The 17,656-nt window shown below is 40.0% G+C and overlaps 1 protein-coding gene across 3 annotated transcripts in view; it reads right to left on the reverse strand.

Moving 5' to 3' along the window:
- The window catches only part of LCOR (ligand dependent nuclear receptor corepressor), a 459,578-nt gene that overhangs the window by 74,527 nt on the left and 367,395 nt on the right, over nucleotides 1–17,656 (reverse strand). The window contains exons 1-2 of one of the 3 annotated variants that reach the window (XM_029610176.1): nucleotides 9,870–9,920; nucleotides 7,675–7,715 (exon numbers count right to left, since the gene is read on the reverse strand). Coding sequence is in view for 2 of the 3 variants with exons in the window: in XM_029610177.1 (XP_029466037.1) it covers nucleotides 5,983–6,958; nucleotides 9,870–9,963 (1,070 nt within the window). In the remaining variant the exon portion in view is untranslated. Of the gene's footprint in view, nucleotides 1–1,304; nucleotides 6,959–7,674; nucleotides 7,716–9,869; nucleotides 9,964–17,656 lie in introns of those variants that run through there. The other 2 variants (XM_029610177.1, XM_029610175.1) reach the window with 2 other exon arrangements.

Below are 17,656 nucleotides of genomic sequence, written 5' to 3' on the forward strand. Positions count from 1 at the left end.
ACACTATAACTCACTCATCATTCATCCTCACACTCCTCACTTAGATAACCATACTTATAAAATCATGTAGGTCGGACCCCAAACAAAAAAAGTGCACTTGGAAAAATAAAAAAATTAACAAAAAGAAATGTCCAAATTAACAGTTCCAAAAGGCAAAAAGCTGGGAACAGCATCCGCGATACAAGTATGTGAAATATATGGTGTTTCTACTACAAATTGTTGTTCTAGTGATCTCTGTAGCTCCACTGCATCAAGTCTGTACTTCCAAAACCAATATCCAAGTGACGGTCAAAGGCAATTTTCATATTTTCATCCACTGGCCTTAATCTGCTCAGAGCTATCACTGTGCATCCAGTACCGTCTCAAGGATGAGACCATCCATTCTCCAATTGTAAGGCCAGTGTCAAAGTCTTAGGTCCAAACTGATATGGATCACCACTCAATAGTGCAGGGTTTCCTCAAGTTAGACACCTCGCTGTGTTGCTCGAACTGTCAAAATGTCCCAATGCTGCGGCGTTTCAGCACAGCAGTAGTGCCTGTATCAGGGGAACATTACATACTCGTAATTATCAGCAAAACATCTCTATGAGTGATGTTCTGATTCAGTTTGGACCAAAGACTTTAAGACACTGGCCTTTACAAGCGAGGAATGGACGGTCTCATCCTTGAGACAGTACTGGATGCACAGTGAGAGCTCTTTTGAGCAGATTAAGGCCAGTGGATGAAAATGTGAAAATTGCCTTTGACCGTCACTTGGATATTGGTTTTGGAAGTACAGACTTGATGCAGTGGAGCTACAGAGATCACTAGAACAGCAATTTGTAGTAGAAACACCATAATATTTCACATACTTGTATTGCGGATGCTGTTCCCAGCTTTTTGGCTTTTGCCTTTTGGAACTGTTAATTTGGACATTTCTTTTTGTTAATTTTTTTATTTTTCCAAGTGCACTTTTTTTGTTTGAGGTCCATCCTACATGATTTTATAAGTATGGTTATCTAAGTGAGGAGTGTGAGGATGAATGATGAGTTACTTGTCAAGTGCACCTTAGGCGCAGTTTCTCGTTTATTGTAAACTGTGATATCTCTGATGAATGTCAGTATATAAAACCATTAAATAAATAAATAAATAAATAAAATAAATGAGTGGGTTATAGTGTGTGCTTGTGCGGGGGTTTACTATTAAAAGGGGTAGATAGGGGGTAATGCTCAAATAGGTTTTGATATGTTGTGAATTTGTCTATTACTGTTGTAATAATAAAAAATTGTGACCTTAATAAAAATTAACAAAAATTAAATGAGGTTTAGGATTCTAGGAGTTTCTATAAGATTATATTTTAGATAGTACGGTTCTAAACAAGTGGGTTTTAGTTGTTCTATTCGTTAGAACAGTTCAAGCGGTCATTTTGGTAGTTACTAGAAGTAGTAATTATGCCTAGCTTGCTTCTCCCAATTTTGTGTGGGTGCACTAGATTTTCCTGTTTGTCTTCACCGTTTATGATGGGCATCAAATTTTAACTTTCTTTTCAGAGATTTTTTTTGCCATCAGGTTCTGAATGTATTTCCAATTTTGAAAGGTATATAGAGCAGACTGGTAGCCTCAGTCAGGAAATAGACCTGAAAATTGAGTTTTATTGAGTCTCAAAACATTTGGGACCTATGTGCTCAAAGTTGTGTAATCTAGTGAATGCTTATTAGGTAAATCTATAACATGTTACCAGACTAAAATAATGGATATGAATTACATTATCTTTAATTAGCTGAACCTGATGGAATCTGGAAATGTGTTAGATTAAAAATACATTTAAAAATTTTATAGAATATGAGATTTGAGACCACATAGGTCCCCCTCTTCAGGAGACATCTGAAGAGATTGATCTGATCTCAAAAGATTGTGTGTTATATTAATAACTTTACAATGAACATAAAGGATTGGAGGACTATGTTTTCTGGCTTGCTGAAAAATTTAAAATACTAACTTTTTCTTTAGACTGATATTTTGTACACTTGAGGATTGATTTACTTAAGTGAGCTACATTACTGCACAATAATGTGCATTACCACCACACTTTAGTAAATAGGCCCCCCATTCACTGTGATGTAAGCATTAAAAATCAGCTGCTAATGCATGTTAACATGCATTATAGTGACCTATTTTTAGTGCAGCTTATTAAATCAACCCTTTAATCATTCTATGGCTGTGGGGAAACACCACTTCTTGCTGCTTGTTATTTTCTGGCTGCAATAACACTCACTATTAGTATCAATGCTAGCAGTCAAATTAAGGCAGTTTAATTTAAGAGAATAAGTGAAGACATATACAGGTAGTAAAAGAGGGCTGATGAAGGTTGGACCTTAAATAGAACAAGGTTAGGGAAGATATTGACGGCTTGAGTAAACCTTCTATACATGGTGAATTTACCACTGGCAATCAGGGGAGGTTAAAGTGCAGGAAGTTAACAATGATTTTTCACTCCATTCAGAATTTGATAAAAACAAATATGAACTGGATTTTCAGACTACAGAGTAAACCTGTCAGTTTTTGAGCCTTGAATATCTCAATTGCAGGTAAAATCTTTTACACTAGGAAAATAAAATCCAGTCAATATCTGTAATATATACATATACATACACTTAATGATTGCCAAACATGTCCTAACTCATCACCCTCAGCCGTTCATTGTTGCGACTACTGCAATATCCTGGCAATAAAAAATATTACTGCTTATTTCCACTGATGCATTTAACGGTGTCCCTCAAAAAGAGGGGGGGAAACTATGACAAATAGCCTAGTTTCTACAGATTTTGGTTTTCAAATTTGTTATATGTTTTGCCATCAATGTTCTCTTGGAAAGCAGCAGGAGTCTAAGGTTGAAACATACATCCTGTCCAAATGGCCCAAACATTAAAAGCATCTACTTGCTGGAAACAGTTTTAGTTGCAAAGTCAGCAAAGAACTTGTATATCTTCCCATAAAAATTAACTAGGAGATTCTGGGCCATGCAGATTGCTTTGCAGCAGAACTCAAGCATGCTAAACAGATAATCACTAATTTTAATTATATATTAAGATGATTCCAATTACCAGTATTCTATGCTGAAAGCACCCATAAAGTAAATGTCTATGTAGAGAAACAGGAAATGAGATATTAGTCAAACATTCAAAGGATCACTCATCACCTATAGTGATACCTGCTAATGGAGTGATGAACGAACTACCTTAAAGAGACATTGTGAGGTGATACGACAAATAAAATTTTACATTAAAAGGTGCACCTGAATATTAAGGACTGTAACTGTACAAAACCTACAATAAGGTAAAATATATATCTTTTGAAATAGTCAGCAGCTTATTTTTTATTTTTGTTTAGAGGTTCATGAAATTTTAAAGGGACCACTAACTAATCTCAACCATGCTTCACAAAACAGTAATGGCTATTTTATATTGCAGTTAGCAATGTAATGCAATTAGTGCTTTAAAAATAGTCTATACTTTTTTCATTTTTAGGCAGAGACCTTTGGAGGAAATATGCTTGTTCAAAAGCTTCTCTGGAAACAAAGTTTACCTGAATATTAAGTCACAGATCTCAAGTGGAATGTTTAAAAGCTTCATAGACATACTATACAATCTTCAGGTCTCATGATGTTTAAGCTGAGAAAGTTTTAGTGTTTGGTTTTTAAAATTCATTTTCTAGTCAAAGCAAATAAAAATTACTTAAGTTCACTATCTATTTACAATTCTTAGCCTACAATCTAAAATTACACATTTAAGAAATGTATCTTATTTTAACTGCAGCACTAAAGGCTAGGCACACCATTTCTATGCTGCTCGATTGTCATCCATTTAAACATACACATAGAACACACACAACTACTCAATCTGAAAGAAAGATTATCTTGGACCAGGTGCACTACAATAATTTCACCAAAAATCAATTTGCACATCACCGTAAATAATAAAGACTAAAAAATATTAAGCCTGTTTTAACAGTAAAACTCTAAGCCATTGTCTGGGACAAGTTTCTAGCATGCCTCAATTCTTCCAACACTCATTTAGTCCATATGAAATCCTTACAGTGAATATACATTACAGCAGTTCTTGGGGAAAATGAGAAATAATGCTGTTTGTATGTACTAAGCTTTGAATGGTACTGGATTTTGAGATAAGACAGCCATGCCTAAAGTGTTAATTTATCAAGCGAAAAAAACAGCATACATGAACCACTGAAGTTCAGTTTCATGAGCAATGCATATTTTAAATGACAGCAATGGTGTGCCTATCCTTTGACCATAAGATAAAATAAAAAAGATGAATACCTGCTCTGAAATATTCACACAAGAAAGCAGCAAGTATCCTTAGGGGCTATCTAGGCTGTCTTTCCATGACCTGTTAAGCAATCACTTTAAGCCACTAACTGCAAATCTATCCTATAATCAGGTTTTGAGGTTATTCGATACTTTTCACAGACAACATTTCAAAGCTTCATTTGGTTGCAAAACAAATCTTGCACATTTTGTGTTTATGCCCTGTCTAAAGAACCAGCATTTCTGATTTGGTTAAATATGAAGTCCAGTAAGTTTTATGTAGTTACTTTATACTCCTGCACAGAATATAAATTACTGAAATACATGTATTGTATTCTGAAAATTTCCACTAAAAATAAATTTAATTTCAAAACTGTGTAGTTTAAGGAGTGCTTAACATTAGTGTGATATATAACCACCTTTGGAACTAAAACTGAAATTGAACATTTCAAAGTTCAAATGAAAACAAAAAATTCATCACGAAACCAAAGCAGCAGGACAAACTACAAGAATGTCCTGCAACTGGCAACTTAAAAAGCAAATACCTACAAAATATTCATCTCCAATGCTACCACAGTTTGAAATGTGCACACTGACCACAGATCCAAGCTAGATCTATGCATAACAAACACAGATCCTTCATGTGTGTAGGTATTTTGTCAGCGTATTGAGGTTGTATTGTTTATATACATAACTTCCCCTATAATAATAACATCCACTGCTCCCCTCCCCCTGTGAAAATCAGGATTAACTTAAATTGTTAAAAATTCAGAACCAGTCCAAAAACGTAAACTGATTTAAAAAAAAAAAAAAAAAGTTTAGAAGGAGGCATAACCTAATCAGTATAAAGTGTACCCCCACCCACTCCTAAATTGAAATGATTTTCCCTTGAGATAGGACTATTCCTCACAAACCAGTGAGACTAGATCCCACCATAGTAAAGTCTTAAACTAAATTACAGTGAAGGTAGTTACAAAGTAATTAACTGAAGCATTTGTACTTAAGTTTTTCCCCTTCAACCTCTGGGTGAGCACTAGGCAAATTGCTACTGGGATATGAATTCAATTTAAAGACAAAATAGCACATGGTATATAATTACACCAATTTAGTACTTATTTAGTAGCCAATTTCCTTAGAATTCCATACTGCCATTAATGCCTGATATTTATACTTTTAATTAAAATTCTTCACTCAGTTGAACAACTGAATTTGAAAAGGCAGGAAGTAAGCATTTGAAATAGTTTTGGGACACTTAAAGTCAACAAAATATATTCTCAAACAAAATCTAGAGTTTGAGTGAATCAATTTAGCAATGTGGACCTACTTTCATCAAAGGCAAAACAAAAAAGGGAAAGAACAAAATACATGCAGGCTTTATAGACAAGGCATTCAATTCCACATGTTTGTGGGGGAGGGGTTTGTGAGGTAACAATTCTCTAATCAGTAGAGAAGCATGCAAGAAGGCCAAAGTATTTAGGAGCCATTGTGGGCATGGAAAATTTACAAATACGCAAGACTCATAGCACACCTTTCACCTGTTTCCATACTCATCCATTTTAGACTATAAAATAGTTTTACAGGAAATGGACAGGAGTTAAGTACACTCAGCAGTAGTTGAACAATGCAGTAGTGCTCACCCAGTTTTTCATTTGTAAATTAATTGGCACTCTACAGTATCCCTACTCATCTTTTGATTCACTTGCACTTTGCACTGCCTCCACCTCTCCCTGGGGTTCCAATTCATTCTTTACAGAAACTTCATGTCCCTCCAGCCTCATTAATTTCATTTTTTTCTTTGGAGGGTTTTTCAATGTGCCAAGCCTCTCTTTGACTTTGTACTCCAGTGTACTGTGGGGAATCCCATAAATACTCTGCGCTTTTGAAACGCTCATTTTTCCATTCATAACTACTGCAATAGCTTCCTCTAGTATCTCACTGTTATACTGTCTGTATCTTCCTCTTTTCTTCCTTGGTTGTTTGGACCCAGCATCACCTTCTTGATCTGAGGTGGGATATGGCTGTCCAGAGGTAGATTGTTCAGCATCTGAACTCCATGAATCCGGTACAGCATCCAGCAAACTTCTTCTGTTTTGTTTTGGAAGAATAGCCCTTAATTTTTTACTAAGCGCGCTCTCCGTTTGTGAACCCATTACCAAAGAGCTATAGTTGTACAGGTCACTGCTGCGGGATTCCCAAGAAAGGTCCATGCCTCGAACTTGTGGTATCTTTAAATCCACTGGAGAATGGCCTGTGTCCTTTTTCACATCCTGTTTATTTTGCACTGCTGTTTTTTGAAAGACATGAGAGTTTTCTGTAAAAAAAGGAAGGTCACTGATGTTACTGAGTGCACCATTTCCCCTGAATTTCATGCGACTAAAATTTAACTCGTAGTGTGGTTTTGCCCAAGTGGTCTCCCTGGATATCAAGTGCTGTCCATGATTCTGTAGTCCAGATGACCCAAGGCTGCCAGCTGTAGAAAACTGATTTCTGCTCAGTAATTCCTCACTAATCTGCAGTGAACGAGCCAAAGGAACTTTAAGAGTTGTGGAGTGGCCATAACCTTCCCTGGTTCCATCCTGTAAGCTTCTTGGAGGTACCCCATCACCACTCCGCGAGAGTCCATCTGAACGGTACTGGCTGGGTCTCCGATGTCTCCTAATTGGATGGAAGGAAACTGATGTGAGCAGGACTTGCACAGGTAGGGAGGAATACGTGAGGGGGCCACTCCTTTATTAGAAGACCTTGCTTGGGTAACATCACTTTTTGTGTTATTTATGTTATTTTTATAAGTCTCAGCATCAGTCTTTTAAAAAAATCTTTTGGGCAACAAAAATAAAAACCTGTCAGCTGGTCTTTGGCTGGGTTCACAAATTCTTGTAGCAGAAAAGATCTCGCGCAACAATCTGAAAATGGCACCTTAACTGTAAATTACAATATAATAATCAGTTTCCATGGAGCTGTACATGATTTTTTTAAATTTTATGCTAATGTGACGTTACCACTAACAAGTACAATAATAAAAGAGTAAGCCAATTTATACAGAAGGCAACATATTCAAAAGCACAAATTGGGGACACAGCAGCCTTAGCAAGCGCAGTAGTATCTCTGCTCTCAAAATACACTTGTCAACCAAAGAAATATTACTGCTTTCAAATTTCGTTATGCATTACATCAAATAACATTCTTGCTCAACAGACAGAGGAAGAAACAAGTCTGTGTCACTGGTGGTGTGTGACAAAAGAGCAATGAACACTACAGGTTGCAGAGGACTGCTCAAGATTAAACCATTTCCTTTTAAGTGCAATTAAACCACAAACCTCCCTCATTTTAAGATTTGTAATGTACTAAGCCCAGAAGTGATCTCTGCTTACCTTCAAAATTTTCAGATCATTATTCTTGAGAAGGCTCTGATCTATAAATGTTAATCATTTTTAGAAGTTTGCAAGACCTCAAATATACTTAATGTTATGGGTTTAACAAAGCCTAAATATTTGAAATGTTACATAAATTTCAGTTTCTCATAACGTTACTGAATGAGAAATAAAATTCTTAGGGGTGTATATTTTTAAAATACTATTTTCCATTGAACATATGTAAGAAGTGTCAGCCATCATGATGGTAAAAATAAAATACTTATGGAAAAAAATATAATTGGCAAAGCAATTGCTTTGGGATAATGATCCCTAAATGCTTTGGGATAATGATGCCTTCTAATGCTATACAAATTTCTCAGCAACAACAAAATATGGACTTAATACATGCTGTAAAACAGTGCAGACCCCCTTTAAAATTAATGTTAACTCGTACTTTGACTACAACACAAAAGGTTTATGGAGCCCATCTGCAGCACACTGAGTATGTACAACCACAGAAATCACAAGTAAGGGAAGGAACAGAATTTCTAAAGTTCATATAACCAATTGTAGTACTCAGTCTCTGGCAATCAAAATGTTACTTTTATTATGTTTAATTTCTCTACCAGTATTATTCTTAGAGCTGCCAAGTTTTTACAGACACCACCTCTCAAATGATGCAATATTTAATGTGGTCAATTCAGATATGTCATTTGTGGTACTCCATTTAAAATGATTGCTCCAAAACAAATCATACAAATTCCTCACATCTCAATACATAACATTTTCTGTTGCCATAGTGCAAACATTCTTACTACTAGCTATATGAACTTTTGAAATCACCTTATATACAAAGTACAATTTTAATTTGACTCCATGTAAAAGCATTAAAGAAGAAATGCTGTATTTGCAACTATAATATACAGCAGCAATTACAATGGAAGCTGAAAGTTGTGCATATTTCTTTTTAATGAATACTTGGCAGCTTTTCCATGGATTTCACAATAAAACTGACAAAAAATTGCTAACTAGTTTAAGTCATTGTTTAAGCTCTGCTATATACTGCTTATACAATTATTCTCCAATGCTTCTGGAAGTTTCCCCAAAGTTCAAGTACTTAATTCCTAGAAGCAATTCATCTCAGCTGTTTATCATGTCTGATTTATAAGGCAAATAAAATTAATAACAGTTTTAACTGGGTTGCATTGTAATTGAATCTGTTTAAAATGCTTCAGCACCTAAACAGTAAGAATTGCCTCCACTTTTGTCCCTTACAAAAAAAAAACCACAAACCAAAAACAGTGCATTTTTAAATTTTGGGCATCAGATTGTCTATGGAAAGAAAAATATTTCAATAACCGCAAATTTCAAGCAAGTAATCCAGACAGAAAAGTTAAGTTGCACAAGGGGTCTTATGCATTTGAGAAACCCAAATGTGCCAATCTGACTGTCCAATACAACACCAACAGATATGCCAGACAAACTGTCTCAATTTGATCCCAAATTAGTAATTTTCTAGATTTGTCCAGAGATTTAATTTAATAAGCCAGGGATCCTCAAGAGCCACAAATAGGCCTGGTTTTCAGGATACCCAAAATGAATATGTATGAAATAATTTGCATGCACTACCTCCACTGTATGCAAATCTATCTCATACATATTCATTGTGAATATCCTGAAAACTAGGCCTGTTTGTGGCTCTTAAGGACTGGAGTTGGCCACTCCTGTGATAAGCCATTTATTAAACTATCCCAATATTGAGAGATTTGCAGGTCAACAGATGTTTCACTATAGATCTAATGAGACAGCTACCTTACTGATCAAACACATCCCAGAATAAAAAGGACTAATTAATGTTCTGTGCATGGAGGAACAATTTTATTACCTGCAACATTCAATCTACACATTCTACTTATGTGGCCTCACATACCAAATTTGTGTTTTAAAAGTCAGTATCTCCACTGTCATTTGCTACCAAAATATTTAAAATTATGACAAGCAAAGGACAAATTTGAATTTAAAAAGAATTTATAACCTTTTACTGTTTTCACTTGAGGATGGAATAAAATCTGTTTAGCTTGCAAAGACCTGAAACAACACTCATTACTCCTAAGGGTTAAAACCACAAGCAGATCAAATTTAAAACAGTTAATTAAATACTATACGTGAAAAATAAACTGCAATTATGAAAGAAGAGATCACATTTTTCTTACCCATTTCCTAGAGTGCTAGAGCAGCCTGGAGAATGGCTCAGGGATGTGCTGCCAGCACAGGGGCTCTTCTTAGTGGACAGATCAAGCACTCCATCTGTAAGTACATAAATATGAGCATGAAAAAGAAGATCAATTTTTTTCCTCAGAGGAATTTTTTTCTCAGTTGATTAGCACAAGAGAAGATACATGATACCCAAAGTCTGGAATTCAGATTTGGACATGCAGCTCACCTAGAACAAGGAAATTTATTTGGGAAAGAGCAGCAGGGAACTCAATTTGTACACAACGCCTTTCTCCATCCAAACCTAAATAAATGTTTTTCAAATCCAATTCTGTGCCTGGATTGTGGGCAGCTCTCTTAAGTGGGTGTAGGGATGGCCCAATTACTGGCATGGAACTCTTGTTGGCTCTTAGACTTTCCTTCTGGACCTACCTATAGGAAATGTTTACTCTAGCAAAGATAAATTTGCTTCTCAACGCTTATTAGCTGCACAATGGAAAAAAAATTGTGATAGTCAGTATTTGTGATCTAACACTTGGTTTTTTTTTGCCATGACAAAGTTTAATTATTTTTTTTCATCAGGGCAGTGGAATGCCTTTTTGGTTTGAGGGGGTGGAGGGCAACAACGAAGCTCCACCCATTTACAGTTAATGCCATTCTGTCCTTCATACCATTCTTTGCATAAATTAGAATATAATTATGCATTCCCAGACTAATTAAATGCTTGAATCTAGAAAATCAGACATAGTGGTAAAGGTAAAAATGACCAAAACAGCATTACTAACAGAAATTTCAGTACTAAGTGACTATTCTATAGGATGTGTTGAGAGAGAGATCATCAAATACCACGAGATGCAATCAATGACTAGGAAAATGTCACCTAAAGATACAAAAAAAAAAAAAAAAAAAAGCCCTATTGTTTGGGCACCACTCACCTGATTAAAAAGAATTTCCAAGCTCAACTCAATATTTTGCATATATATATATATAACAAGCTTCAGAAAGTAGCTGTTTGGCATGTATTAAGAAGAGCACTAGCAGTAAATTTCAGAGACAGATCATATCCAACATAGTGTACCCTGGGTTAAGATATGTTGTCATTGTATTTACAAGATAAACCCAATACAAATCCTGTACCTCCAGTTCTGTAAATATAGCAAAATTGCTTACCTTGTAATAGGTGTTATCCCAGGACAGCAGGATGTAGTCCTCACATATGGGTGACATCTGTAATGGAGCCCTATGTACGGAAAAACTTCTTTAAAAGTTTCCATGAAACTTTTGAATGGCACCGGAGTGCCTACTGAGCATGCCCAGCATGCCATGATATTCCCTGCCACAGGGGTCTCCCTTCAGTCTTGTTTTGTAGCAATAAGCGTTAGCCAAAAATAAAATAATAAAACGTATCGGACCCAACTCTGCGGGGTGGCGGGTGGGTTTCGTGAAGACTACATCCTGCTGTCCTGGGATAACACCTATTACAAGGTAAGCAATTTTGCTTTATCCCAGGACAAGCAGGATGCTAGTCCTCACATATGGGTGATTAGCAAGCTAGAGGCTGAGACATTTTGCGGTGAAGCAACAGTGAGGTATTGTTGATGAAATGAATCAGCCGAAGATCACAGCAGGTTGGATGTAGAAGGAGTTGGGATTACACTGGAAACAAGTTCTTTAAGACGGATTGTCCATAGGCTGAATCTTGTCTTCCTTCTTTGTCTAAGCAGTAGTGAGCTGCAAAGGTATGAAGAGAACTCCATGTTGCTGCTTTGCAAATGTCCAGAACAGGTACAGAGCGAAGGTGTGCTACTGAAGTTGACATCGCTCTTACTGAGTGTGCTTTTACTCGCCCTTGAAGAGTAAGGCCTGCTTTTTCATAACAAAATTGTATGCAATCTGCTAACCAGTTTGACAGGGTATGCTTACCCACTGCTTTACCTGGTTTGTTTGGATTATAGGATACAAACAGCTGACTGGATTTTCTTTGGGCTGTAGTGCGGTTTAAATAGAAGGACAACGCACGCTTACAGTCCAAAGTGTGTAAGGCTCTTTCTCCTTGGTGAGAGTGAGGCCTAGGAAAGAATGTAGGTAAAGCGATTGATTGGTTCAAATGAAATTCCGTGACTACCTTAGGAAGGAATTTTGGATGTGTCCGGAGGACTACCCTGTCATGGAGGAACTTTGTAAAAGGTTCGTATGTGACTAGTGCTTGTAGTTCACTGACCCTTCTGGCTGATGTAATGGCTATGAGAAATACTGTTTTCCAAGTAAGGTATTTAAGGTCACAAGAATTTATGGGTTCAAAAGGAGAACGCATAAGTCTAGTTAATACTATGTTCAGGTCCCATTGTATACTTGGGGAATGAAGTGGAGGTTTAATGTGAGTTAGGCCTCTCATGAATTTACTGACGAGAGGCTGTGTTGAAATAGATACATCTCCCAGCTTGTTGTGATAAGATGAGATTGCACTTAAGTGAACCCTTACAGATGACATCTTAAGACCAGAGTCTGAGAGATGGTAAAAGTAATCTAGAAGCGAGGTAGTGGGGCAAGTGAAAGGATCTAACTCTTTCTAAGTGCACCACAGAGTAAACAGTTTCCATTTGTAGGAATAATTCTTTCTAGTGGAAGGTTTACGTGCAGATATAAGTACTTGAGATATAGCGGATGGAAGGTTAAGAGGCTGTAAGATCAAGCTTTCAACATCCATGCTGTCAGGACAGGGATTGAAGGTTGGGATGCCGCAACTGACCCTGTTCCTGAGTTATGAGATTGGGAGCTACTCCCAGGCGAACTGGATCCCTGACAGAGATCTAGCAGTGTGGGGAACCATACTTGTCGAGGCCAATATGGGGCTATGAGACTCATGGTCCCTTTGTCCTGTTGTAGCTTCACTAGCGTTTTGGTTATGAGTGGTATCGGTGGATACGCGTATAACAGGCCTGAGTTCCAAAGGCGAGCAAATGTGTCCCTTGGTAGACTGCTCTGTTGATGGAGTAGAGAGCAGTAATTGCTTACTTTGTAGTTGAGCTGGGATGCAAAGAGATCTATCGTCGGTTGACCCCAGCGTTGGAAGATCTTGGATGCTATTGCTGGATCCAAGGACCATTCGTGCGGTTGGAACTGACGACTGAGGCAATCTGCTACTACGTTGTGGATGCCTGCTAGATAAGTGGCCCGTAGAAGAATTGAGTGTGTCAGGGCCCAGTCCCAAATCTGTGCTGCTTCTTGACAAAGGAGGTAGGAACCAGTCCCGCCTTGTTTGTTGATGTACCACATGGCTACTGTGTTGTCCGTTTGGATCAGAACAGTCTTGGGACCTTGGGGTGATAGTGTCTAATGATATGAAGTCTGCGAAACAATGCGACAAGGCGATAGCAAAAGCCAGACGAATGCTGGGCTGCATAGAGAGAGGAATATCGAGTAAGAAAAGGGAAGTGATTATTCCCTTGTACAGGTCCTTGGTGAGGCCTCACCTGGAGTACTGTGTTCAGTTCTGGAGACCGTATCTACAAAAAGACAAAGACAAGATGGAAGCGGTACAGAGAAGGGCGACCAAGAAGGTGGAGGATCTTCATCGCATGACGTACGAGGAGAGATTGAAGAATCTAAATATGTACACCCTGGAGGAAAGGAGGAGCAGAGGTGATATGATACAGACTTTCAGATACTTGAAAGGTTTTAATGATCCAAAGACAACGACAAACCTGTTCCATAGGAAAAAAATCAGCAGAACCAGGGGTCACGATTTGAAGCTCCAGGGAGGAAGATTCAGAACCAATGTCAGGAAGTATTTCTTCACGGAGAGGGTGGTGGACGCCTGGAATGCCCTTCCGGAGGATGTGGTGAAGACCAGAACTGTGAAGGACTTCAAAGGGGCGTGGGATAAACACTGTGGATCCATAAAGTCAAGAGGCCGCCAATGAAGAGTGGGTGACTCGCCAGAATGACGGCTACTGCCTGGAGACAATACCCTTATTCAATAAACATACACATGCTTACTGTGACTCCAACATCGCTCTAAGCTTCAACAGCAAGAGGAAATGTGGAAAAATGGATTTACACTCACAAAGAGGGGAGTAGCTGGCTTGTTACGGCGGTTACTACCCCAAACCAAATAAGCCTGATGCTTCACCTTCAATGCATATACAGCATAGTTCTCTGCTTCAACGGCAGGGGAGAAGAAAAAAGGGTTCGCACTCACAAAGTGGGGAGTAGCTGGCTTGTTACGGCGGTTACTACCCCAAACCAATTGTGTCCGATACTTCACTTTCGATGCATATCCAGCATGGCTCTCTGCTTCAACAGCATGGGAGAAGACTGATACATCACGCATTTCCAGCATAGCTCCCTGCTTCAACAGCAGGGGAGAAGAAAAACAACCAATAAGGACTGTATAACATAGTCTGGGTAAAACAAATAAGCATGGGTGTAGCTTGCTTATTGCGGCGGTTACTACCCCTACTACCCCTAACTAATCAAGCTAGATATTTCAATGGTGGGGGTGGAAGGGAAATAGAACCAAGAGCTAAGAGAAACAGATAAGTATGAGAGAAAAAAACGTGTGAAGCTTGCTGGGCAGACTGGATGGGCCGTTTGGTCTTCTTCTGCCGTCATTTCTATGTTTCTATGTTTCTATGTGTGAAAGGCAGTCCTTGAACGCATGTAGCGCATAGCGTATAGCTCTTAGCTCCAGGAAGTTTATTTGAAAAGAGGCTTCGAGCTGTGTCCACTTGCCCTGTGTCTTTAGATGACCAATGTGTGCTCCCCACCCTAAGGTGGATGCATCTGTAGTTAAAGTCACTTGTGGAACTGGTTGCTGGAAAGGTAGGCCTTTGAGCAGGTTGTTCATTGATGTCCACCAGATAAGTCAGATTTGAGCTCTGGTGGGATATGAATGGGAGTGGACATTGGTTGAGTGGCTTGTATCCACTGTGCTTTGAGTGTCCATTGCAGTAGTCGCATGGTCAATCTGGCCATGGGAGTTACATGAACTGTGGAAGCCATGTGCCCTAGAAGAATGAGGCACTGGTGAGCTGTTACTTGAAGTTGGTTTCGCAGAGTATGAGTCAAGAGGACAAGTGTTTGGGCATGGTCTCTTGGAAGAAAAGCTTTTGCTATCGTCGTGTTTAGGTCTGCACCTATGAACTGTATAAGATGAGTTGGTGACAGGTGGGATTTCTGGTAGTTGATGAGAAATCCCAAGGAGTGAAGCACTTGGATGGTGAGCTTGAGAGAAGTGAGAGCTCCTTCTTTTGATTGACTTTTGATGAGCCAATCGTCCAGATAAGGGAACACGTGCACTCTTTGCTTGTGGAGGTGTGCCACTGCTGCAGCCATGCACTTTGTGAATACTCGTGGTGCTGATGCAAGGCCGAATGGCAGCACTCTGTATTGAAAGTGCTGATCCAGTACCCGAAAGCGTAGGTATTGGCGATGAGGAGGAAAGATGGGGATGTGAGCGTATGCATCTTGAAGATCCAGAGAGCAGAGCCAATCTCCCCTATGAAGAAGAGGTAGAATGGTGCCTAGGGACACCATTCTGAATTTTTCTTTTTTGAGAAATTTGTTGAGTTGTCTGAGGTCTAAAATGGGACGAAGGCCTCCTGTTTTCTTTGGAATGAGGAAATATCTGGAGTAGAATCCTCTGCCCTTTTGAGGTCCAGGGACTGGTTCTATGGCCCTGGCTCTCAGAAGGGTGGATAATTCTGTTTGAAGAATTATGGAATGTTGATTTACTGTCCAAGATGGAAGTGGTGGGTTTTCTTTTGGGACAGTAAGGAAATCTAATCTGTAACCGTGAGTTACAGTGTAACCGTGAGTGGTCGGTGGTGATGGAGGTCCAATTGCTGTGGAAGTATTGTATTCGACCTCCTACTGGTGTATTTGGGAATGGGTTGATCTGGCTGCTGCTCTCTGGGGCTTTTCAAAAACCAGATGTAGTGGCAGTTTGTGGAGGTGGTTGAGCCCTTGCAGGCCTTTGTCTAGGCTGCTGGCGTTGTGTTGGCCGGCCAGTTCTGGGCCTACTTGCTGGGGGGTAATATCAACGTGGGCGATAAGGCCGTCGAGTGTCACGCCTTGGAAACTTCCTGGTAGAAGGTTGAGTCTCTTGTGGTTGAGAAGATAACTGTTTTAATGTTTCAGTGTGGTCCTTTAGGGTTGCCACAGCTTCTTTTATCTTCTCTCCAAAAAGATTATCCCCCACGCAAGGCAGATCTGCTAAATGTTCTTGGACCTCTGGGCGCAGATCAGAGGCCTTGAGCCATGCCCACCTCCTTGCAGCAATACCAGATGCTGATAGTCGTGCAGCAGTCTCGAAACAGTCATAGGTGGCTCGGACCTCATGTTTACCTGATTCGAGGCCTTTATGAATGATGTCCTGTAAGGATTCCTGATATTGTTCAGGAAGAGAGAGAGAGTTCTTGAACCTGCTTCCAAAGGTTCCTTTGGTACTGGTTCATATATAGTTGATAGGATGATATCTTTGAAACCAGCATTGAACCTTGAAAGATTTTCCTTCCCAGGTTATCCAGAAATCTGCTCTCTTTCCCAGGTGGTACAGAGGAGTGTGACTTTTGCCGCTTCGCTTTCTTCTGGGCGGATTCGACGACCACTGACTGGTGAGGCAACTGTGTTTTCTGGAACCCTGGGATAGGTTGCACTAGGTAAGTTGCCTCTGCTCTCCTGTTTACTGCGGACACCGATCCTGGATGCTCCCAAATCCTATATTGCAGCTCCTGGAAAACTTCATGGACAGGGACTGCCAGCATTTCCTTGGGAGGGTCCACAAACTGGAGGACTTCCAAGGTCTTTTGACGTGCATCCACCTCTGTTTGAATGGGAAAGGGGATGGTGACAGCCATCTCTTTAACAAAATTTGTGAAGGAGAGGTCCTCAGGAGGCGACTTCCTGTGGTCATCAGGTGGAGAAGGCTCTGAAAATATCTCTTCATCCGAAGAATAATCAGAACCGGTGTCTTCAGGCATCTCACGTGGTGTGTGGTGAGTGATTGGCTGCATAGGTTGTGGTGGTAAGACAGGAGAACGAGGCCTTGGGGGTCTTGGCACTCCAGATGGGCCTGGAATCGGTTCCCCTGGTAATTTATTAGTTAGGATGTCTAGGAGTGTGTCCAGCTTAGTAAAAACTGGATGTAGCATGGAGACATCTTCCTTGGGCACCGGTGCTGGCATCGGTGGTATCAGTGTGGGCACCGGTGTAGGAATTGGTGGCACCAGTGAAGGTATCGATGGAGGTACCTGTGGCACCGGTGAATGTACCGGAGTAGGCATCGGGACCGGTTCCCGTGGCCTCGTCGGTGTCTGTGGCATCGATGGTGCTGGCTCCCTCGGTGATGGAATCGGCATCGATGGAGGTGTCGCATCGCGCAGAGCCTGTTGCACCGCTTGACGAATAAAAGAGTCAAGTTCCACTCTCACAGCTGGTGATAACAGAGCAGCTATGGAGGGAGGCAGTGTTGGCGATGCCGATACCTCCTCAGAGCCCTGAGGAGGTACGGAGCCCGGCACCGATATCGGTGGGGATCGCCCTGGATCACTAGGCCTCGGAGCCTCAGTCCCTGTCCGGGGTTTCTTTGCAGGCGAGGCCGTGCCCGACGATGGATCCTCGGTCATCGTTACCTGGCGTCTTCGATGCCGGTGGCGGTGTTTTTCTTTTTGCTTTTCGCTCCCCGAGGTCGATGCTTTTGATGAAACCGAAGGGGATGGCGTTGAGGCATCTCCCGCTTCCGGACGTTTCTGCTTCAGCATGAGTTGACGAACTGAAGCGGATG

The sequence above is a fragment of the Rhinatrema bivittatum genome, chromosome 7, assembly GCF_901001135.1.
Source record: "Rhinatrema bivittatum chromosome 7, aRhiBiv1.1, whole genome shotgun sequence".
Taxonomy (NCBI): Eukaryota; Metazoa; Chordata; class Amphibia; order Gymnophiona; family Rhinatrematidae; genus Rhinatrema; species Rhinatrema bivittatum.